The sequence below is a fragment of the Rhinolophus hipposideros genome (assembly GCF_964194185.1).
Source record: "Rhinolophus hipposideros genome assembly, chromosome: 14".
Lineage (NCBI taxonomy): Eukaryota > Metazoa > Chordata > Mammalia > Chiroptera > Rhinolophidae > Rhinolophus > Rhinolophus hipposideros.
In genome coordinates, this window is record NC_138060.1 from 58515199 (window position 1) to 58540308 (window position 25110).

At 47.5% G+C, this 25110-nt stretch overlaps 1 protein-coding gene across 2 annotated transcripts in view; it reads right to left on the minus strand.

Annotated features, from left to right (window-relative positions):
* Window positions 1-9261: 9261 nt before the first annotated feature.
* The window catches only part of CDCP1 (CUB domain containing protein 1), a 47933-nt gene continuing 32084 nt past the window's right edge, over window positions 9262-25110 (minus strand). Inside the window, exons 5-9 of one of the 2 annotated variants that reach the window (XM_081072212.1) lie at window positions 20728-20949; window positions 19309-19695; window positions 17197-17559; window positions 15108-15195; window positions 9262-12767 (exon numbers count right to left, since the gene is read on the minus strand). In XM_081072212.1, coding sequence (XP_080928338.1) covers window positions 12335-12767; window positions 15108-15195; window positions 17197-17559; window positions 19309-19695; window positions 20728-20949 — 1493 coding nt within the window. In that variant the 3' untranslated portion in view covers window positions 9262-12334. Of the gene's footprint in view, window positions 12768-15107; window positions 15196-15812; window positions 15883-17196; window positions 17560-19308; window positions 19696-20727; window positions 20950-25110 lie in introns of those variants that run through there. The other variant, XM_081072213.1, reaches the window with a different exon arrangement.

Genomic DNA, 25110 nt, shown 5'->3' on the forward strand with positions numbered 1-25110 from the left:
ATCTTCATTATCCTCTTCTTGATTCTGTGGGTCTTCAAAGAACTTGGGAAGGGGGACCTGGAAAGCATCGATTCAGACTTGAGATGGGAATAAAGCATCACAGAAGTGCCCACCTTCTCTGCCCCAAACCCTGGGTATGATGAGATGGCTCAAGAATGCCCCCAGAGTGCCACCCTCCCCAACTGAGCCTGTTGGCTCTTTTTTATTCCCAGGTGGCCTGAATATGGGTTTCCTCTCCCCTTCAGGTAAGAAAATAGTAGGTTGCTCTTCTTAAAGAAAGAGTAGTTCTCTCTGCAGAGGTTTGGAAGCAAGGTTGGATCTGGAGATGAGCCTGTCTCTGACAGGTGCACACTCTGGAATCTTCTAGCTGCTCTGACCTTCAGTATTTCTGAGGGCCACGATGGAGTGCGTGGTTTTCTTTTTCAGTATCCAGTATCGTTATTAAAGAATAACACTGAGAAACCATTGCCATATGTTTTAATTAGTTTATAGATTAATATAGCTTGTTTGCTAAATAACTTGCAGTGTAGTCTGTTGCCTAGGGAACAGGGATAGGAACAACAGCTCAGAACTGGGAAAACTGAATAAAAATCGGCAAAGAGTCCTTGATGCATTTTATTACTGCCGCTCCAGCCACTGTCCCACATTCATTCTTCTTCTAGTTTGGAAGTGTCTTAACAGCACAAGAAAGCATGTCGTGCTTGTTGAATGAATGAATGGATAGTACCACCTGAGGTTTGTAATTTCCTTCCTCCTCCCCACCCACGCCCCTGTCTGAACCCTCCCTCACAGCACTTTCCATGTCAACTTCTTCTCCACCAGCACTTAGCCTTAGCATAATGTCTTGCACATAGTAGGTGTTCAATAAGAGTTAATTGAAATAACTGAATTGAATTGGATACCCAACAGAATACATACCGCACAGTGTCGTGCTACCCATGTGAAAATTCTTCATGCAGACCAAAGCAGAAGTGATGCCATGTTCACTTCTTGGCAGGGATCTGAAGACAAATAGAAACATCTTGATCTATGTGGGCAAGAAATCTACTGCAGCATCTGTAGCAAGTGCAAATTTTCATCTTAAAAATCAATGACCCTGGCCTGGAGAAAATAAATTAGATTGATTTTTTTTCTTTTTAACACCAAAGATGAAGGCTTCGTGATCTCAAAAGGAGCTTATTATCCGTGTTATTTAAGGAAAACATAACTGAAAATACAATTTCATCTTGGATATGCTTGAGTGATGTGACACTAAACGTTTTTTTAAAAGGTATAAGCCATTCTTTTACGTGCATTATGGGAAGTAGCTCTTTTGCCAGTGTTTCTCAAAGACACTATTTACAGAAATATCACTGGGTTACCATTCAAGAGGAGAGGAAGATTTCTGGAAAGATCTAACTCCTGATGGGAAAGATCACCTCTGAAGTACACATTTCTCAATTCCTTCAGCTGGGCCTCAGTTTCCTCATCTGTAAGATGAGTGGGTTGGTCACTAGATAATCTTTAACATTCCTTCTAATTCTAATTTTTCACAATTTTTTGCTTTTTGCCAACTGAGATGAAGGGCAATGGGTCAGCTAATTCCAAATTATGAATCCATGTTAATTTTTTTTGGTCTTCAAGGTGGTTGTGTAAAGAAAGGCTTCTGCCTGCACTGGATCTCCCAAAGTTTTTGTGTTTATAAGTAGGCATTTTCTTTTCAAATAGAAACTCAGAAAATGGCAGGTGAGCCTGGCCTCTGGAAACCAGGTATTGCTCAGAATGAGTCACAGACTATTTTAAAAAGGCAGGAAATCCTGATTAGTATTTTTCTTCTTCTTAAATCAGTCTTTTGAGGTACAATTTAATACAATAAAATTGCACTCATTTCAACTGTAATTAAGTTGATCAATTTTGACAAATGTCTGTCCCCATAGAACCTACCACTCCCATCACAACACAGAACATTTCCATCATCCAAAAAGTTCTCTCATGTCCTTTTGTAGTCAGTCCTTGTCCACGTAGGTCTTCAGTGTAGATACATCTTCCATTAGCATCCTGTTTTCTGACTTTCCTGGGGGACAAAGGACAAGTCCCTGCTCTCAGGGGGCTTACACTCTAGTGAGGGAGGGTAAGCAGCTCTTCAGCTAGCACAAGCCCCAGTTTAAGCCTCTGGTCCTGGATGAGGAGACAAGACTCTGTTTAGACCTTTGGAGGATGCCCCGTATGGGGACGTCCTACTTCCTGCAGTGTCCCCAGCCCTCCCATGAGCCATTCTTGGTAGTCTCACCTGCCTCTAACCCTTCCTTTGGAACAGATCCCTCTCTCAACAGGACGAGGAAGCTCGTCCTGCTGTGTCTCCTGCAGCTGAACACCAATGATGTCTTCTTCGGTTCCATTTTTCCTGGGAACAGTGCTGGGAGCCAACTCTGGAGCTCTGAGTGGGTGACAGTGGAGAGCAGAATTGTTGGGTGCTTTAGATGCATTTTGTTCTCCTTCTCTTGAAGGTGGAAGCTTGTTTTAGAAAAACGCTCAGCCCACAAGACCTATTTATTTTTCTGAAGAATCATAATCTATAGTAAATGTAGACTCAGTGGGAAAAATAATGGTGATTAAAATAGCAAAGTTAGTACAAAACTGGCTAATGTCCCACAAGGCAAAAAATCCATAACCTCGCAGGGTCTCTTTTCTGCTGGACAGAGTGCATTTGCATCTCTAGCTGACAAAGTCCACTTATCAATTTTTTATAAATGAATGTATATTTTTACTGAGTGTGTGGGTCCCAATCAATAGTAAGTCAACCGAAATCTTCATTTCCCGAGAGCACTAAGCGACCCTTAGGTGACCAAGCTCTGTGATACTCTGAAAAGGACATTCAGTCTCTCATTTTGCCTAACTTTCAAGTTTGGATTATTTTTCTTCACATGATTGATTATCCTCCTGCAAAATACTAACCAATCCTGACTAGACTAAAAGGACAAGTGCCTCTTCCATCGCCAGTCAAGCTGCTGCATCTACGACCACTTGCCTGTGGTTGAAGATGGCACGATGGGCATACAAATTCTCTCTGTCCCCAGATTTCTTCTCAGTAACGTGGGGAGGGGAGAGTGGGTGATGTCTCAGTACAATCTGATGAATGAATTTCTTGCAGCTTCCTTTTTTGTGTTGTCATATGACAAAAATAATACAATTCAGTAACAAGTTGGATGTCCTTTATTCAAGGGAAAACAATCCATGGATTGGGGGGGACAGTGCCTCTCAAGCAGTAGGGCACTCTTCCCGAGGGATATGGGGCAGGAGCGAGTTCCATGGAGTTAGAAGAGGCAAGTAGAAACAGGGCAGGTTGGCTAGGAGATCACGGATTTCCACATAAGGCGAGCAGGTCCTGTTTTCTAGGGTAAGTGAACTAGCCAAAGCTGAGTTGGAGGGTTGTGATGGGTGTGTGCTGGTGTCCTTGACAGTGAGACATTTCCAAAAAGTGCAGATTGGCTTAGGTTTAGATTTGTGATGTGGGCGGGGCCTCCCTTTTGGAGGTCTTGATGTACGAATTACCTGTATCAGTGTCTTTGTGAAAAGGAAAGAACCATCACTCGGGGATGTTTGGCTTTCCTGGAATTTGGGGTTCTCAGAGTCAAAAGGCTGATTCATTCTCCTTTGGCAAGTTTAAAGTGAGCTTTTGGGCTCCTTCTGACTTTACTTAATAGAAAAACATCGATGCAAAAGGGAAACAGGCCTGATCTTGAGTCATAGTAATCCCAACACAAAGGTTCCCCCTCCCCCCCCAGAACACCGCCCTAAAGCCCTGGGGGGCCTGTGCCTTGGCATCACCTAAATACTGAGTGAGAGAGCAACAGCCACCACCAAGTTGTGTAAACACACCTGGGAGTCACTTGCCTGTGGTCGAAGGGGCCCCAGACCCCAAAGCAGGAGGCTGGAGTTTGCCCGCCCTTTCTTGCCGGGGGGTCCTAGGCAAATTCACACATTCTTTGGATTTCATATGTAAATTTTAGAAAGCAGGAGGCAGAAGATAATACCCGCTGCTGTACTACTCTCACAAGGTGGTGATAGGGACCAATTCAATTTAGAATTTATTGACTTGGTAAGCGCCAGGCACAGTGCTGCCTGTGGGATAAAGTGAAATCGGGTTTGTGAAAGTGTTCTGTCACTCAAAGGAGGAGGTATAATTAGATGACAATCCTTGAGATCATAGACCCATGACTCTTAGCCTGCAGGCTGGCCCTGAAGGGCTTATGTGACCAGGGACAAGGGGTAGGAGGTGGGGTGGGGGTGGTAGCCTTGGTAGTGGGTTAGAGGGTGGTCCTGAGGTGGAAGGCGAGGAAAGAGACTTAACCCAGAAATATCCAATGATCCCACTGGTGCTCAGCCTGTAAACCAGCTCAGGCACCGCTGTGGGTGACAGGTAGCCAAGCAACTAGTGTCTTGTGAAAAGAAAAGGGTGGAGAATGGAATTGGCCCTGCTGGTGTCCTGAGTGCCCCCCACCACCACCACCTCGAGCCAGCTCAGGGCCCAAAGTACCCAGAGTCCAAGTTGGAGGCAAAGTGGTTCCTCCACTTGCTCCCACACAGCTGTGGACTTGGATTTGGGCTAAAACTATTTTCCCCCCCTCGAATTACATCACAACCACCAAACGATTTTCTTTCTGAACTCCAAGGAGTAGCTGGATCCCCCCACAACCGTGGTGCCTGGCTTAAGGTCTGAGCAGCTTCTAGTCCGACCCCCACCCCTGCATGATCGAAAAGTCCCTGGCAATGTGAGGAACCCCTGAAGAAGCTTGAGGTCACTTCACCTCCTGGTGCCGGGACCCATCTTTCCAGAGGGAGGGAGCCCATCACCTCCTCTCCCCGGTCTGGTTGTCAGCCCCCTGAGGACATCTTGGCCTGGGAGTTCCAACATTAAAGGAGTGGAGGAAGGATGTTGAGAGTCCCTGAGGTGGTCTGAAAGAAGCTTCCAGCAGGGTTTTAGCAATGTTTCTGTTGTTATACCTTCCAGTCTTTTCCAGCTTTTAGCTTCTAAGGCAGTAACCTGAGTTCTCTGACCAGAGGGGATTGAAATCTGGCCAAACTGGTCACAGTGCTGCGTGTGCACGTGCGTGTGTGTAGAGACGGGAAGCTTAAAGTCTCTGAAAAGCTGGACTCCCTGGAAGTGGGCAGGGCTGAATGAGACACTGTTTTTGAGACATTTAACAACCACAGAATCTTGAATTTTAACAAGTTTTGTAAGGAGGTTTTCGTTTTTTTTTACTTTACCATAAGAGATACATTCTCAAGGTTCAAATTCAAAAGTTACCAAAAGGTGAATAGTGCCAAGTTTCCCAGTCACAGTTTCCTTCCATGAAGGCAAACACTGTTCAGTTTCTATTTAACAAGATCTTTTTCAAACGTTTCAAATGCTTAGACACTATTTAGAGGCACTGACTTAACCCTACTTTGGAGAAGAGGTGAGGAGTCCCCCATAGCCCTCTTTTAAGGGAGTGGTTGGTTGGTAGCCCCTTGTCATTGAGGATAAGTTTGCGGGGTGGGGATGGAGCAGGGAGAAAAGACTGAACAGTTGCTATGGTTACTTTAAGCCACGTCGATGGGAATGCTGTTGCCCTCCCCCCAACCACCAACACGTCTCCACTGGGGCCCATCTCTGATGTGGGTGCCCGGTCAGGCAGGCCCAACATCCAGGGCTGCACAAATGTGTGGGATCATAGGCCAGCGTGCTGGACCTGACAGCTAAATGAGATCGGAGAGAATGAGAACAGCCTCTTCGGATTTGACACAATCAGCTCGAGAACTGCCAACTCACCGGAAAGACAACGAGCTTGCTGAAGATGAGACCAAGCGACTGTTGACAATGTGTTTCCTCTTCAAAGCAGACGTAATCCAAGTGGCTGCTAAATCAGACATTGTCTACACGTCATCTCTCCCACGGTCGCAATCACCTTAAGTGGGCATTAGAGTACACATTTGCTGGCGCGGAGTAGTCAGGTTGCTTGCTTGGGTCACAGAGCTGGTACTTTGCAGCTGCCTCTGAGACATTCTGAGGTCTTCTTCAGTCTGGGGACAAGCGGTTCCTGAAAACAAGATAGGCTGCATTTAATATACATAGCTATGTGCACAAATGGAGAGACTGGTACCATCACCTTGAAGCAAATGCTTCTTCCGTGGGTTTGCTCCTGGAACATGTTTCAGCGAGGGGCCATGCGACAGTGAGCTCCTCGAAGACAATCCTCTGAGGCCTCTCAAGGAGCAGCACGCAGTGATGAAGGCACAGCTGGACTGGGAAGTGAGCCCCGCCACCCTCGCTGTAAATTGGAGTCTCGCACGAGCTCACAGCAGGCCCAAGAAGGGAATAGTGACCTTCGTCATTTCTGGTTACCTACTATCATTTTCAGTTCCCGATGGCCCTCTGGTTTACTTAGGGCCATTTGCCTGGAGTGTGTCCCACTCTGGATGCTGAAGGGGTTCAGTCTTTCCTCTCCCCAGTCTAGTACACCGGGGTGGACCTATTTCCTGGGCTCAGCCAATGAGACTTGCTCTGTGGGACTTGAGGTCTGGAGGGAGACAAGGCTCATTCATCACTGTGACGGAAGTCTCAGCAGACAGTTCTTGTGTCAAAATGTAGTTTAAAAAGTTATAAACATGACTTTTGTAAAAAATAGCATGAACACGAGCCACAGGTTTTATTCGATTTATTAATTAACGATGGACTCCAAAGATTTTGGCTTAAGCAGCTGGAAGGATACAGCTGCCACCAAGTGAGTGGGAGCAAACCCATTTCCTCCACCTTTCCCCGCAATGGGGGAGAGCAGATTTTCAGGAGAAATAACAAGAAATCAGTTTTGGATGTTTGGAGATGCCCGTCAGATGCCAAGTTGAGAAGTTGCAGGAGATGTTGAGGAGAGATGGATACATGAGTCAGAGGAAGAAAAAACGGGGGAGACAAGGACCCCATGGGGGCCTGGGGCCATCCCTGGCAGCCCTTACCTGACCCTGGATCCCAGGACTGGGTCATCCTGAGCTGAGCTGAGCAGCAGCGCCCTGGAAAGGCCGTTCAGTTGCCACCCCGCTTCTTGCAGGTTTGTGTCCTTGGGCAAGTGATTCCATCTTCCTGGGCCTGTTTTTCTCATCGGTAAAGTGGAGATGAAAAGTTGTCGGGGTCATCACAGGCTGACCTGAGATAGGTTTGCAAAGCTCCCAGCACAGGGCGTTTGCCTGGCATCTAATTCCTTCTCTCTGTCATGACACCTGCCTTAAGTCACTGGGGAATGTGCCTCCATTCTGACATGCACATGTAACAGACATTATTTCTAGGGCACCTGCTGTGTGATGCAATATGAGGCAGGTAGACTGCGTGCAAAACCCAGACTCCTACCTCGGAGAAAAGTACCATCTTGTTAGGCAAAGACCTGCAAGTACAGACTTCTAAGTAATGAAATTAACGTCCCTAAGTGCAGAGTGCTAGGCACCATACAGACTACTGGCATTTAGAGGGAGAGCTTCGTGGGGCTGGAGGGCTTCCTGGAGGAAGTGGGCTTGTGGTAGACTCTGAGGTGCTGCTAGGATTTTCATCAGGAGGGAGGGAGGGAGTACAGCTTTTGCTTGCAGGTTGTCCAGGAGCAGGGGCACGAGCACATATACGGGCAGTTGTGCCCCTGATACACCTGATGATTTAAGTGGTGTTGGAATGAAGCTCTGAGGCCATGGGTTGAGAGGAGGGAGAGGTTGGAGAGCTAATGAGGTAAAGGGTAAACTGGGTGAGCCATACCTCGGTAGGAGATCGAGGACTTTGTTCTGAGGGACAAATCTGGAGGTAGAGGTTTCAGAGCAAGGGAGTCACATGATGAAAGATGAGTGGTGGAAAGGAGGGGGAGGCCGGACAGGACAATGAAAGCCATCGGGGGAGAATCAGGGATGAACCAAAGTTGGGTCCAATACTGTGGGCCTGGGTGACGGGAGGAATCAAGGCATTTTAGAGATGGAAGTGATCTCAGAAGATTTAATCTTGTGCAGGCATTGGAGAAAAAGATCCAACTCAAGAATACACAGTTAGTAGTTACGGAGCAGAGTCAGCAAATGAACCCACATGAAAGGGGCAGAAGATTTGGAGAGAATGAATTTCCCTCTGGAGAAATCAGGTTGGGGAACACAGGGATGTGTAGGTGGAGAAATGGACCAGGCTGTGAAAATGTGGTGCCTAGGTGGGTATCAGCTAGGATTTGGGGCACTATCATCATAGAAGAGAAGACACCATTGGAACCCCATGGGGCAATGTGCAGAGAGAAAAGACGAGAAGCACTAAGACTGAAGCTTGAGGTCCAAGAATACAGGATTCAGGAGAGGGGCAGTCAGAGGTAGGATACAGCCTAGATGTGGACACAGTGAGTGTTGTCCAAGGGCACAGCCACAGGGCTGATGTCCCCAGCCCCAGTACAGCATATTAGAGATGGCTGCCAATTCTTTGCCCCTCCCATTGAGACGTGAGGACTTTGCTCCTTCCCCTTAATGTCTGGGCAGCTCTGTGACTGACACAGCCATAAACACTGCCAGCTTCCAGGCTCAGGCCTGGCGAGACTGGCAGCTCCGCCTTCCTGACTCTGGGAATACTCACTCTTGGAACTCAAACACTATGTTGTGAAGAAGCCCCCAAAGCCCTGTGGACAGTTCAGGGTGACAAGGAACCAAAGTTCCCAGCTGCAGCCAGCACTAACTTACTGGCTGTGTGATACCACCATCTTGCAAGTAGATTCTAGTTGAGCTGCCCGAGAGGCCACACGAAGCAGAGATAAGCCATCGCTGCCGAGCCCTGCACACATTAGATATTTGTGACCAGAATAAACGATTGTGAAGTTACTAGGTTTGGGGTGGCTTTTTAGGCAGCAACATCCGGTCTCCTCAGTGCCATTGGGTCTCTTCTCCAAGTGCATGGCGGAGGGTGAGGGCCCCTCTGGAGCTCCCCTCTCCCACCACCCTCCCTTTGCTTCTGTTCTGGTGGCTGGTGACCCACACTGGTGACGAGGGTGGCCCCAGGCCTCTACGCAGGTCAGGTATCGGGAGTGGGTCACACAGAGGGGCTCATGTTGTCTAACGGCAACAGAACAGGACAAGCTCTGGCCGCTGAGTTACCCTCGGGCAGCCCAAAGTCGGCTTCCTGGACCGTGGCACAGAGAAGACAGCATGTGCTGAGCCCATATTGAGTCTGTCACAGTAAACAAGTGGGAAATTTGGGCCTCAGCGGAACCAGGGGACAAAGCATGCAAACAAACCATTTTTTTTCTGTACATTTGTTTATTTTAAAAAAGTGTAGGAAATGAATAAAATGCTACCTAAAAAGTATCTACAACAAATAAATTATTTCCAGTTAAGCACTTCAGATCCACACAAACCAGTCTGCTAATCTCGACCAAGGTTACATCCCATGGACTTAAGCTTTTCCCCTCTTCTCTTTCTTGAGACGTTCCCCGCATGCAACAGGACTGCAGCATTAGAGACTGGTCCTGTATGAGCTGGGTTCTTCACAGATATGGTAGGTGGGAATCAGCAGACCCAGTGGGCGAGGCACAGTGCTAGCACACGTAAGCTTTAACAAATGCATTTGACTGGTTTCCAGCGACCCTGAAATAGTTTACATATGTGGGGCGTGGGCTTTAAGGAAAAGGGCCAAGGATATGTCAGGCTGACACTTTTCAGGAGGCATATCTTCAGAAAACATAACACCCATCTCGTCTCAGGAAGACGGCAAGTTGGCCCGGAGTTTTGAGCTCTCAGTTAAAAGGAAATGGCCCTTGTAAGTAAAGGTGATGTGTGTGACGATAGCCACACTAAAGATGGCCAGTCACACTTTGGGGTGGAAGGAAGAGTACTGGCCCGGTGAAGCTCAGAAGATGCCAGGAGATCAGAGAAGGAAGAGAACAGAAGGCCAAGGCTCCAGTGGTGATTTTAAATAATGATACAATTTCAGTCAAGGGAAGGAAGCCACAGCCCTCCTCTGGCCCTTCATGGAGGAGTTTGTCAGCATCTCAGGTCGAGAGCCTGGGGTAACTGGGCAGGAGCCAGCCTTTCAGAAGGGAAGGGTTCCTAGGCAGCACTGAGGGCATAATTAAACAACTGCAACAACAACCACAACCACAAACTCTTCCTTCTAGAAAGGCCTTAGAATACACACCATTTAGGAGGTTGCAAAACTCCTCTTCACAGAGGCAAAGTAGCACAGAAACAAGCCACGGTAGTGCATTTCCCAGGGTGAATTCACTGAACTTGATGAAGGGCATTCATTTTCCAAAGGAGGTTTTGCCACAGAAATATCAGAGCTTTGGATGGTGCAGACAAGCCGTCATGCAATCCTTCTCCTCCCAGATAAGAGAGGGCAGGGGCCACAAAGACAAATGCCAACAGGAGCGGGGCCGGGAATTAGTGAATGAGGGCTGTGGGCTGTGTATAAGAAAACAAACTTGCCTGAATCACCCACCAGCCTGGAGGCCTGTCGGCTCTTTGGATACAAGATATGGGTTCCAGACTTTCCATTTCAGCGTGAGGAAAGCAACCCTGCAGGGGCACTGATCAATGGCACCGGACACGGAGCCTCAGTGTGGGAGGCGACAGGGAGTGGTGGGGACTTCAGGGAACTGGAGAACCATGTGCCCCGCCTACAGGTGAGCTGCTTCTCAATGGCAGCCAGGTGTTCTGAGGTGACAACATGAACTCCAGCACAGCCAGATCTTCTGATCTGGGGTTTTATGTAAACATTTTACAATTTTAAATGTTAGCAACTAATTCTTAAAAAACATTCTGCGGGCTAAACAAAACACACCTGTGGCTGGATCAGTGTGTCGTGTCTCCTGCAGCAGCAGGAAAGTGTGGTAAACAGAATAATGGCCTCCAAAGATGTCCGCGTCCTAATCCCCAGAACTCGTGGATAGGTTACCTTCCATGGCAAAAGGAACTTTTTCAGTGTAATTACATTAGAGATTTTGAGATGGGGAGAGAATCAGGGATTGTCCAGGTGGGTTTTACAAGTGAAAGACGGAAGCAGGAGGGGGAGTGTCACAGTGCTGGGGTGTGACCGGGAATGCGAACAGCCTCTGAAAGCTGGGAAAGGCATGGAACCGGACTCCTTCCGAGAGCGTAGCTCTGCCGTCCGCTTGATTCTAGCTCAGTGAAACCCATTTTGCACTTCTGATCTCCAGATCCATAGATAAGAAATTTGTGTTGTCTTAAGCCACCATGGTTGTGGTAATTTGTTACAGTAGCAACAGGAAACTAAGATAGGGGGCCACTTTCTACTGTATTTGTAAACATTTTTAGAGGATGAAAATACTCCCTAAATTTCTGTTTAAATGCAGAAGTATTGCTGAAGCTGGGAGAGCCACAGGTGGCAATTCCAAGAAATTTCCCTTATTTCTAGGACTAAAGGATAACGGGATTCGAGATGAATTTCCGCAGTGGAATAATAACCACGTGCAGAAAGAAAGAACCAAGAAGTCTTTCCTCACAGAAGATATGTATCACTGCCTTCAGACACACCCATCCTTTCTGACTAGACAGACTGCAAATCCTTCCCACTTCCCAGGGGACAAACACATGTTCATCTAGTGGCCAGTGGAAGTCAAAACCCAGCCATCCATCCAGTTAGCGTGAATTGTCACTATGTCCGGTGAAAATAGCTGTGTGGTTACACATCTGACTTCTTAAACACACAGGACCACTAAATAAATAATACTAAAAAGGCACATTGTCGTTTTTGCCCAGGGGACCCAATGAGAGAGCAGGGACCTTGGGTGGGTTCCTAGGGGTTGGAGCAGTTGACCCAAAGAGGTCCAAATCCAAATCCAGGGCTCGTAGCAGCCCTGTACCTGGTCACTTGCACCTCTCCTCTCTAATTATGGGCTGGTTTACAGCTCAACCTGAGTTTAGAGGGACATGAGATATGATGATTCTGTGTTTCCCCAAAAATAAGACCGAGTCTTATATTAATTTTTGCTCCATTAGGGCTTATTTTCAGGGGATGTCTTATTTTTCTCATGTATGACTATCTACATTTATTCAAATACAGTCATGTCATCTTCTGGAACATTGTCATAACATACTAAATGTGTCCGTCTTGCTGAGATCTTAACTGGGGCTTATTTTCGGGGTAGGCCTTATTTTGGGGGAAGCACAGTTATGTCTGGATCAGAATGCATCATTTTCAACATCTCACCACTGGAATGAGTTCCCTTGGAAATCAGAAGTTGGTGTTATCCAGGGAAAACTGCTGTTCCTTCCATATAACTCTTTAGGATTCCTGGTGGGCACCCTCCAGCATGTCTCAGTGCCCTGCTTTATGAAAAGTCTTTGGGATGGGTCCAAGTTATTCCACAGACTCTGCTGGCTCGTGAGCATCCAGCAAGGGAATGTCTGTGTCTCTGTTGCTTTCGTTCCCCTTGTTGGGGTGGGAGAAGGTGTACGGTTCGCTCTCAGACTCAGCACTGGAGCCAGGGAGTGGTTCCTCTGTGGTCAGCTTTGCAGTCGGGGCCCTGGAGCATGGGGGGGGTGGGGAGGGAGGGCAGTCCCCTCTGGGGCCCTGGAAGGGCCGGTAGGTGTCCACCTCTGGCTGGACGAAGGACCCGTTGGAATCCAGTAGCAGATGTCCATATACGATGGTGTCATCAATGTCTGCATACACGTGGGATTCACTGTCCTTTCGTACTTTCTGAAACTTTTTTGGCTGCATCGGCAGCTGAGTGTTGACGTTGCCATTGTAGATACCTACAGCCAGGCCCTTGTTTTTCTTCTTTTTCCTACTGAGAAAGAGAGGGGGCAAGAGAGAAGTCAGGAAGACAGCGATCTTAGGTGTGTACCACTGTACATCCCTGTTGGGACTGAGATCTTTCGGGGTGCCGACCGCGTCTCCCCCACGTCCCACGAATCACTCAGCTTTTGAAACTGAAACCACTGTCTCCAGTGAACATTCAGAAGGAAGCAGCTTCTGTCTCCAGTTTTCAAGGAGGAAACAGGGAGTAGACAGTGGTTTAGAGAGGGCACTTTTAACACTATGTGCACTTGAATTCGCTTCGATAAATGCACAGTGTCCAATGGAGGAGACAACCCCCCTTTCCCACTAGAAAGGGGTGGTGTCCCAGCCCAGACACATTAGGCAGGGCATGTCCTGGCCAACCTTCCGGAGCTCTCTCAGTACCCTCCCCGTAGCGAATGCTCCATCCCTCTCTTGCATGGGTGAAAGCTCTGATCACCTAGCTCCTAAATGATAACACACGAGACTCAGGATGGAAGGTGCTTCCTTAGTTTTTAGCTGGAGTTGGGGACAATAGAACTCAGCATTAGCAAAGGGATCCAGCAATAACTGCCAACAGGGACGGCAACTAAAAAAGAGGACAAAATTCAGGCTGGGGTGGCAGAGTGCCTCTGTCTCACCATTCACGTTTGGTTTGGAATGTTCTTTGGTATTTGGGTGTGGATGGGCATTAGCACTCTCTGCTATGGAAAACAAAGCTTTGCCTTCCATCTCCACGAGCCAAAAGCAGAAGATGCTGACATTTAGGTGACCGGTGACTCCAATGGAGGTTCATTATCTCAATGAACATAATGGACCGTGTAATGCATAGGCTGGCGGTTCACCAACTGTGGATAGGCTCCCTGTATTTTTCTGATATAAAAAGAAATCTAGTACATTTAGCTTGCAACACTGAGTCTCTGGCCAGGATGACGGGTTCCAAACACTGTGGCCTGAAGCCGTGTGACGGATGCCCCTCCTTTGTGCTGTACAGTGCCGTGCTCGTCCCCACCAAAGCCCTCCTCATGCTGTCCTGGCCTGCCTCTGTGGTCCCACCACCCTCCTGGCCGGTGGGAGAAGAGATTGGATCTGGTGCCCAGGAGGTTCTCAGAAATACAGGCTTAATGAACAAGTTCAATGGCAGTGTCTTCCCTCATTCTCACTGCACAACCCGTGTGGCTCCTACACCAGCTGGGGGATGGATGGACCTTAATGCAACCTGCCAGCCGGTGACCTGCCCCACAGCAAGCCTGGGGCTTGCGACTCTTCGGCCAGAACTGGGGCAGTTTAGAGATGGAGGCTCCCCTTGCCCAATTCCCTCTTGAGGAGGAAGTTGGGGCCCAGTGTTAACGTCGTGCTCTCTGAGCTGGGTGAGACATACTATGCACCCCAGGCAAGAAAGTTTCCTGAGAGAAACAATCAAATAATGTTTTATCAGAAGAAGTCCTTTCCCCCTATGTGATCTATGTACAACCCCATTTCACCGAGGCGAGGCCTCTCCCTGGATCTGCGGTGGGGAGGTCCTTCTTTGTCAGGGAGACATTTCTAGACAGTCTCACTGCTGATCAGAATTTCAGTTGTTTGCTTATGTCTCCAGTTAATAAGAATTTTCTTTTCTCTTTGGCTTTTGGGAAGGTCAAATCATGCTAGGGGAAAAAGGTCTCCCCCTTCCCTCATGGCTTTAATCAGAAATATGAGCAGAATTGATAAAATCTGGTAGCAGGGTGTCCTCTGTCTAAAAAGGTCAACACTTTCCTTTCATAAAACAGAGGCTGTCATCCTGAGGGGGTGGAAGGTGAGACTGAGTCAGTTAACTGGATCTTCCTTCCTCTCGCCCACAGGGCTGACTTTTTGGGGTGCTTGTCTGGAGTCCAATAAACAAGCATAAAACACACAGTTTGTTTAAGAAACTGGAGAACCAGCTGGGGCCGCCCGCATTTGTTTGCCTCAAGGTGACGGAAGGAGCAGGTACTGAGGCCTCGTCTGGCGAGGGTCCATGTGAGCATTTTTCCTGCCAAGATGGTCTGTGCGATGATCACAGTCTAATGAGGAGACAGTAAATCATTCACAGGGGACTTGTGCTAAGGCCACTGTATAAAACTGCAGGTTAAAATGTCATCGCACATGTATTTTTACTTTTGGGATTTTGTCCCCCCACTAGGTATGAGGCTTTTTGTTTTACCCCCTCCAAGTATAACTCACATGTGGCACTATGATTTGACATTGATCTTTTGGGGGTGAGGGGCAGGGGAAATGGGAAGTGAGAAAAAAGGTTAAGAATTAACGACAACTCTCTGTGATCTAAGGAGATGTCAGATCAGCTGAAGACAATCTGAGAAATTCCACCTACTTCTTTTTCACAAAGAAAATGATGAGTCCGAGGGCAAACAGCAGAAAGGCGCCACCTCCCACCACTGCAATGAGGAGAACAGGCAGGTCTGTGGGCAGAGACACAAGGGAGAGAGGGGAGGACACGTGTGGGTTAGGTCTGTGGATGGTCTTCAAAGCTGGCCGCCACCCATTCCTTCCCTCCCTGTACGCTCATGCTTCTCCTCATATCCAGAAAAGCCTATTGCCCTGAATCTGGGCTGTGCTGGTTTGGGGCCTCATATTTGAGAGGCCTGGAAGCTTCTTACACTTTCTCTCTGAGGGGAAGCCGGCTGCCATGTAAAAAGTCTGACTGCTGAGAGCGCCATGCTGTGTGGAAGCCCAAGCTAGCCACGTGGAGACTCCGTGAGGACAAACCAAGGAACCTGGACGACAGTGAGCATCAAGGCTCCAGACATCTGTGTCCGGGTGAACCACCCCAATCCTGTAGCTGTTCAGGGCATCTGGCCGAGGCCCTGGATGCCTCAGAGCACAGATAAGCCCCTGTGCTGTGCCTTGTCCGAGTTCCTGACCCACGGAATTATGAGACAAGCATTACTAAAATTATGAGACAAGCCACTAAAACTAAAACATACTGGGGGACCTACTTCAAAGGCTACTCCTGGCTATCCTGGGCGTGTTCCCCCAATCGCCACAGCCTGTTGTGGAGGAGAGAAGAGCAGAGGGGTGCAGGAGAAAGGAGGGAGTCAAAAGTCAGAAGTGAAGGAGAAGGTTGTTTCATTCGTGCCGTCCTTTTCCTACAGTTGTGCAAAGGAAAGAGAAAATAAATCAGAGAGGAAGCCCTGCATCAAAACAGGGATTTCGAATTCTTGCTTGTTTAACAAGAAAACAAAAGGCGAGATTAAGAGAAAACAGGAATAGAAACAGATGACAGAAAAATCAGTGTCAGAGAGGAAGAAAACCCAGGAGCTAACCTGAGAGCATGGGAGAGCTTTTCACGTGTGGCTTTTGGTTCCCATCAGTTCTCTTGCCGCCAGCCATCTGTGTGCCCGTGGGCGGACACTCAATCCCTGACTGCCAGAAAGGGGAGGGGATGGGAGAAACAACCTCCACGGTCCCTTCTGGTTCCAACCCTCTGTGATGCTCTTTTACTGTCAGAATAACGGGCAAACACGGCCCCACCAGACTGCCCTGCCACACAGGCATTTGCTTGCCTGAAACTCTTCAGTGGATCCTGCAACACTGAGCATAAAAGCCAACTCCTCTCTTGGCTCTGAGGCCTGCCATTGGGGCGTTTCATGGAATCCAATGTTTCACTGGACTAAATTAAAAATGCCAGCACCATGTATCTGTGTCACACTTGCCAGGTCCCCACATTTTAATCACCAACACTGAATGCCCAACGATACTTTTACGAGGTAGTTATTATTATGTACTCTAGACAGATGAGGAAGGTCAGCAGTAAAGAGAATTCTTTGTCAGCAAGAGATTCATAGTAAATGACTGTGGTAGGTTGACTACCAAAATGCCCTCATTCTCCCCCCTCCCTGAACCATGTCCTCTATTCAAGGGGTGAATCATGTCCACCCTTTGAATCTGGGCCGGCCAAAAGAATGCTGTAGAAGGGATGGTGTATGAGTTCCCAACCAAAGCATCAAGACACCTCGTGTGCCTCCTCCAGCCGCTCTTGGATCTCTCTGCCTCTGCCATGAGAATAGGTCTAGCCTGGAGGATAACAGACCACATGGAAGAGAGCCGAGGAAGCCCACTTATCGCAGCTGATCTTGCCTGGGCCGCAGATATGTGAGAATACCTGGCCAAGAGGAGCAAAGTCCTCTAGCCAACCTGCAGCTGCATGACTGAATAAACCCTGACAAGCCTAGCTTAGACCAGATCGCCCAGCCAACATGTGAGCACTAATAATGGCTGTTTTTAAGCTACTGAGTCCTGGGGTGCTTTGTTATGCAGCATTACTGAGGCAATAGTTGACTGATACATGGACAGCCAGGACTCAAATCTGTTTTCTGACTCACCTCCCAGACTTGCTCCTTACCCCTCAGCCCCCAATTTGCCATTCACCATTATCCCCGAAAAACCTTTAAGGCCCTTACCAATAGTCCTTGGGGTAAGTGACACCTGGAAGAGCAGATTCAGCTGCTTGCCACTCACAGGGCTGCAGTTGGAGACGTTGACCCAGAAGTTGTGATGGTGGAAGCTACGCTTGGGGAGCATCTCCTCCAGGATGAAGACCTCTTCAGCTTGGGTCTTCTGGTCCTGAATGATCATGAATGCGCGCCCCGTCTGGCAGACCAGGCCAGTCTGCTCCTTTACGAAGGTCAGGCAGGCCACCTGGTCGTTGGGCACGCTGATGTTCCAAGACACTGAGTTGAGGGAGGGCAGGCCCCGTTCCCAGTTAGGGGTTCTCAGGTAGACCTTGCTTTTCGTGTCTGGGGTCACCGTGAAAACACCTTCCTCTGCAGGAAAGGGAAAAAATGCCACACAGACGTGTCACTCAATCAGACTGGAGAGGAAAAGTTGTGGTGGAGGAGACGACGGTCACATTTCTAAAATCAGCGGTGTCCGACAGAGCTTTCTGTGATGGTGGAAATGTTCTTTATCTGCATCGCTCAATAGAGTAGCCACAGCCACACGTGTCTGTCGAAGACGTGACACGTGCTCGGTGTGGCTGAGGAACTGTATTTTAAATTGTCTTCACTATTAATTACATTTCAATTGCCACGTGTGACCAACGGCTACTGTATTGGCCAGCACAGGATTAGAGTCTCAGTCACATCAGGTCTTTTCAAGGAAAACGAAACAAAACAAACAAGCGAAAAACAGGCCAGTTTGCCAAGCTGGGTGTTATCTCAGCTTCTTTTCAGAAATGCCCTCAACACAGCTAACATTCATCTGTGAGCCACGGTGGGATGGGTGGGTATATACGAATTTCTGTTTCAGAGGTTAAAAAACAAATTTTGGGTCCTGGGAAGAATTCTAGAATTGCCAAGCTGAAGGAATCTCCGACACGTCAACTAATGTAATCCTTACCTTCAGGAGAGGTAAGCCCCCACATGCCACATTGAGGAGAGTGTGTCTTAATTCCAGAGCCCCCCCAGAAGGCATTTTTCTGGTGACCTGTGGGGATACCTGGCAGCCTGGAGTGACTTTAATTGTATGGCCAAACATTCTTCTCTCTCCCACTCATGCCTCTGAGAACAAAACTACGAAGTAAACCTCAAAGGTCTTGGCCAATTTTAAAATGGCCTCTAACGTTGAGCAATTTGTAATGGTGACTGTGACTTTTAAAATCAGGCATGTAAAGTTGAGACCAATTTAGACCTCATTTCTTGCCTCAGGACATGGAAGGTCACACACTAGCCTCCCAGGAGGACAGAACCCTGGCGCTCTAGATTCCTCTCTCCCAGCATTCCTTCCTCAGTGCTCTCCACACTGCATCCCGAATGGTCAGAGCAGAATCATAACCATGTCTGCAGAAGGGTGTTTATGTTACCACCTTAAAAATCCAGCACTTCGGAGGGCAGCCGGATGGCTCAGTTGGTTAGAGTGCGAGCTCTGAACAACAGGGTTGCTGGTTCGATTCCCACATGGGCCAGTGAGCTGTACCCTCTACAACTCAATTGAAGATAATGAGCTGCCTCTGAGCGCCGGATAGCTCAGTTGGTTAGAGCGCAGGCTCTCAACAAGGTTGCCCGTTCAATTCCCACATGGGATGGTGGGCTGCGCCCCCTGCAACTAAAGATTGAAAAACAGGAACTGGACTTGGAGCTGAGCTGCGCCCTCCACAACTAGATTGAGGGAACAATGACTGGGAGCTGATGGGCCCTGGAGAAACACACTGTTCCCCAATTAAAAAAAAAAAAAATCCAGCACTTGGGAATATTTGGTTAGTTCTAATTTATATCCTGCCTGCTTCCAAAAAACACTCGAACCTGATTATTTGTTCCACTGCCATCAACCATCGCCTCCCCCTGTCAGACAGTCTTATATCTAACTCCTGGAATTTTCCATGCTAGATTAATGGCAAAGTCAGGATTGGGACTCACCATCTTTCATATTTCTTATGTGAGGACCAGCCCACACAGCCATCTCTCCTCTTCATGTTGACAACTTAATTAAGACGATCACAAAACCAAAATAAGATGAATGGCCAAACAAGAAAGGCTAAGGGGGCATGGAGACAGGAGAGTGAAAGATGCCCTTACCTTTGAAGTGCGGTATGAAGGACACCGTCAGGCCCTGCTTGGATAACTCTTGTTGGAAGCTGGGGGAAAAGGTGCGCAGGGTCACCGACATGTTCTGCTTCACCTGGATCTGCTCGATGGACCCTCCCGAGCAGAAGTAGCCGAAGTAAAGTTCCTGGCCGGGGCTGGAGCTGGAGCTGGCCATGAGGTAGCTGAAGCTAGTGTTGCAGATCCGCTCCCGTGTGTCCTGCTGCAGCTTCTCGGCCGGTACCAGGGCCAGGCTGAGCTTGTCCTTGGGCACCAGGAGCTTCCAGGAGAAGTCGTGCAGCTGCACAGGCAGTTGAAGGATGTCCCTGGGCACCTGGAGAAAGTAGGACTTCCTGTGGCAGGAGCGGTGGTCCATGCAGCCTGCAAAAGAGGGGCTCGTGGTACCCAGGCAGGGAGGAGACTGCAAGAGCATCTTGCCAGCTCTCAAGGCAGCCTGAGGCTTTCTTGCTTTTCCCTTTGGTCTTCCCTCTCCCACTGTCTGCCATTCCTGGCTCCTTGATGCCCCTTTTCTAGCTTCCTCTCCTATTCTCTCATATTCTTACTAAACTGGCAGACCAACTTCTGGGGATCTTCAGGGTTAGAAATGTCTCTTCTTGTTTCTCAAGTTCTCGCCTCTGTGTGTGTGTCTTAGATGCTAAATGCCACGTGGGCAGGGCACAGCTTTTTCCTTCATCAAGACCTGTTGCCCATGAGTCCCCATCTGTAGGGAGGCAGTTCTGTGTAGTGACTAGAATAGAGTGGAGCTGGGGAGATCTCAGCTTGAATTCCAGCTCTGCCACTTCCTAATGGGGTGGCCTCAGGCAGGCTGTTTTGCCTCTCGTGGCCTCAGCTCCTGTATCTGCAGAGATTCTAGGAGCATGTCAAAGATCATGTGGCCCAGCAGGGAGGCGACTTGGTTTTGCTGCCCTCCATGCATCACATATTTGTTACATGACTAGCACATGTCCAGCACTGCTAGGGGCTAAAGGGATAAAAAAATGGAGCAAACCAAAGTTCTTGACCTCAAGACTCAGAGTAAAGACAAGTGGGCAGTGAGTATGCAAGGAAGGGGTCATGCGGACGGGAAAGGATGGGGAAAGCTACACAGAGGAGGAGAGGGTTTCACAGGAGGGAGACTAGAGGCTGGACAGAGGATACCAAAACATGGATATGGGGAATACACTGCACTCCTGAAGGTGCTCGTTCCAACAGAAACTGCTGGTCCCAGAGAGGGAGTGTTCCCACCTCGCTGCTTGCTTCTTGGTTGCCCCATTGCTCATCCTGCACTGTGGGGGACATTTCTGATCATACTACTTACAACCTGCCCAGTGGACCCCATCCAGAAGACAGGGCAGGGAGGGGAGAGCTGCCCACGGCCCACCCGGGAGGAGTGCGCCAACCAGGGGGCCGTACTTATGGTTTGCTTGGCATTCATCCACAGGCGTGTCAGATCATCACAAAGGAAGGAGATCTTGTGTTTGGAGCCAGGTGTCAGGGTGAGGTTGGTGCTGCAGGCCCGCGACTCCAGACACACAAAACATCCGGGGACAAACTTTCGGCTCAGCTTGACAGGCCTCTGCTCGATGGTGAGCGACGTGGCTCGTTCATTACTCAAGTCAACCGTGTAGGTTATATCTGGAAACACAAATAGAAAACCGGCGTGAAGAACGGGTCAGCAGCACCCCGGGAAATGGGAACGATTCGCACAAATACCTCTCACGGCCAGGGAACTCTGGAAATATTTTTTAACATGAAGGCAACATCACAATAACTTTAAAAGAAATTTAAAAAGAAACATAGTGGACCGCACGTCTACCACCCTTATTGAACTGCTTTCATTTCTTCAAATTCATTTTAGTCCTGTTCCTATGCAGGCATATTTTCACCTACTTAAAAGTAGAGTGAATGTAAAATTTTACTCAGCTTTTACTTTATTATTTATATAGTTTTACTTATTTTACTATATAGATTCACAGGCACTCATCTTTTAACATATTCATTAATCGTAGTGGTTGCCTAGTAGTCAACCTAGTGAGATTTACAATCACTTATGTAAATACTTTTTTACTATGAATAGTAATTAAGAACAGTGTGGTACTCATAGACAGGATGAAAACAAAACCTTTAATGGATGTATTAGTCAGGATGTATTAGTCATTTTTGGTCATGGAGTGCAGAAAACCATTTCGAGCCAGCATGGGCTGAGGGGGAATTTGCAATTGAAGCCCTGGACGTTAGGGCCCGTGGTGGGGCCTTGGGGGACAGGAGCTAAGTCTCACTCACGATTTCCTCCCTCTGCCTTCTATTCCTTGTGTCTGCTGCTCTTGGCTCCTTGGCTGCCTTCACAAGCCCAGAACCAACTTCACAGCACCCCTCACCTCGCTCTGGCTCCCCACACTGCCCACTCCGGAATAGATCCAGGGAATGCCTACCTTCCAGTTTTTGCGAGGGGTAGAGAAGTGACAGTAGCTGAGGGCAGAGGTGAGGGCAGTGACAGTAGCTGAGGGCAGAGGTGAGATAAGGCATGGAAATAATTACAACTCATTGCCCTTGCTGGGAAAACAGACCCCAGGACACAAGCCGCAGACATTGAGCAGGGAACACAGTGAGAAGAACCAATACTAAAGTTGCATTAGATGAACTTACACCTCAACCCAGGGACCAGTGGGAGCCTGCAGAGAAAGACAACTCTGCAGAGCCTTCCTCAACTACTGTCATTTGTGAGAGGAAAAGGCTGGGGAACATACCTTCCTGTGGAGAAATGGCCTCATTAGGGAATGTGCACTCTAAACTGGCTGAAGGACATAGTTATATAAAGGTTGTTTTGGTACAGTTTTTATTAAAGGATCATAAGTGTATGCATGTATACACACATAAACACATACACACATACATAAACACATAATATACTATGCATATGTATGTACACATATACACACACACACTCGGAATTTACTACATATGTAGGATGAGTTCAGCATTGGTGTTAGGTTAGGGAGAAAATGCTGAAATGTTTGTCTTTTGCCTAAGCCATGGAGGCAGGGCTTTGTACCAATCAAAATGACAATGACAGTCATTTTTCTGTTCAGTAAGATATCTCAAAAGTTCCACATTTATGTTTTTTACACTAATATTAAGTATCCAAGTCAGACATTTTCTCAATTAAATAGTCCCCTTTATTTCTACAGGGCTTTGAAATGTACAGATCTCTTTAATATCCATTATCTGGCATAGGTACTCAATACATGCTAGCCAATCAATGAATGAGTTCCATCGACTCCTCAAAACAAACCCATAAGGTAGGCAGAACAGGAATTAATATCGAGTATCATTATTCCCATTTCACACATAAGAAAACTGAGAGCGACTGAGTGAAACCATCTTGCTCACAGTCATACAACTAATGAATGGCACAGCAGGACTCAGCTTAGGTCTTCTGATTCCCATATCAGTGCACTTAAACTACTATCACAGATTATAGGGAAGACATTTTACAAAACTCCCATACTTAGGGAGAGATCATATTACTGCAATTAATTCTCTTGCTTTCACAACAGATAATTGGTGCTTCTAATTATGGCTTATTTGTATATGTCCTCTGTATGATAACCTTTAGGCTTAATTTAGTTTTAACTGTGAAATACTTCATCCCCCAAGAAATCCTGTAAGAATGGAACACAGCTATTGATCAAATCCAATCAATACCTACAAAGCAATACATTCAGTATGAATAAAATCGATTGTCCAGATAGATGAGTATAATACACATATGCCTATTAACCCCCCATGTCATACACACTTCCCATTCTCCCGTTTTCCCGGTACTTATCATCATATTTTCGGTTAACTGAGTTTCTCTAGAGGATGATCTGGCCAGAATGCTTCCTGGGGGAATGCATGACATCAGTATCTTGAGGTCTCTTCTCTTCAGTTGGTCAGATTCCCCCAGGGAAGAACCCACCCTACACCAAATGGAGGAAACACATGGGCCACCCATGAAGGAAGCAGATGGGGCCTCAGTAGTCAGTACCTGAACTTTTACTCAAACCTTCTGTGTTCGGCTTACTACCTTCACCTTCAGTGCAACTGGGATCTTTGGTACAGTAACTGTCTTATGTTTTTCGGAGAAGAAACGTCTATTCTCTGTTGGCTGGGGGAGGGGCAGTCACCTGGCTGCTTAATGCCAAGAGGATCTGGGGGGGGTCCTCGTGGCTTCTCCCACTCTTCATCCAACCTTTGCCTGGCTTCACACCGCTCACTTACGGGTGACACACCCACTGAAAAACATGCCAACTGCCTTCCTGTTCCAAGACGACAGTGACGTTCCTTGACATGCTTCAGAAATGCACATTTGAGACTTGGTTTGGTACGGCAGCCGTTCATCAAATATTTATAGAGGGCCTACTTTTATGACCAACGCAAACTCCAGTGCTGATTTACTGGAGGAAAGAAATAGGCCTTTCCTTTGGGAAGTTCAAAGTTTAAATTTGTTTAAGGGAATACTACTTTTATTGTCTCCACCTTACAAACTACGAACCTGAAGCTTAGAAAAGTCAAGTCACTTGTCCAGTTATCTAGTCAGTGGGACCCAAAGCACTCTGACTCCCGAACATACCCTCTTAACCATTTGATATATCTTCCCTTGATTTTTTTGACGTATAATTTACACATAATAAAACGCACAGATCTTAAGTGTTCAGTTGGATGAGTTTTCACAGTTTTATGGATCCACTGTATCTGCCACCCAAAGCAGCATCTAGAACATTCCTATTATCCCAGAGAGTTCCTTTGTGCCCCTTTGCGGTCAATTCCTCCTGACTTCCAGTCATGTCCCCAAAGACAGCCACTTTCGGATTTCTATCACTGCAGATTTTGTCTCTTTTGGAATTTCCTATAAAATGGTATCGTACAGTATGTACTCTTGCGGCTCTGCCTGTTTTCACTCAGCAAATGTGTTTTAGACTCCTCCATGTTGCTGTGGATATTAGTCACGTTTCCCTTGTCATGGCTGACTAATAGTCTTTTATAACTCTTGGACTAGATGTATGGGTTGCTTTTCTTGGGTAAACACTGAGGAGTGAACTTTCAGGGACACAGGTAAGTCAGTGTAAGTTTAACTTGTAAGAAACTGCCAGATGGTTCTCCTAAGTGGCGGCACCACCGTACACTCCCACCAGCAGTATATTCAGGTCAAACGCTCCACACTCTCATCCTCATTTGGTGTCACCATCCATTCTAGTGGATGTGAAATGGTACTGTGGTTTTATAGCTTATATTTGCTTTGTAAGTTCCTGTATCAGGTACACAGAAACGAGACACCAGCAGCTGAGCCCAAACGGAGCACAGTTTTTTGAGAAAAAACATTCTGATTCTGGGGCAAGACAGACGTCTCACTGCGGGAAGTGTTACGAGGCCCCTGGCTCTCAGTGCTAACTCTCCCACTTTCTAGTTTGCATATGCATTCCATTCATTAGTCATTTTACATGGCCTCTTTCCACAGATTTTGGTTGGATCTCAAAATAACTCGAGGGGCAGGGACAGACACACAGCAAATTTACGTGCTGCCTAAGGAATGTTTTCATGGGCAGCTTCAGCAGGCAGAACAGGATGGAAATGTACAGCCTTGCCTCCCAGAGATGAAGTGTTTTAAACGTAAATGTCACCTGTTAACATTTATAAGTCTATGGAAAGACAAGACAGATTTTTACTGTATCTTCTATGTGCCTTGAGAAGTGGCCTTGTCCCTCCTCAAGGAGGGGAGGGGGTTGTGTGGCTGTCAGTTGACAGACCAAAGAG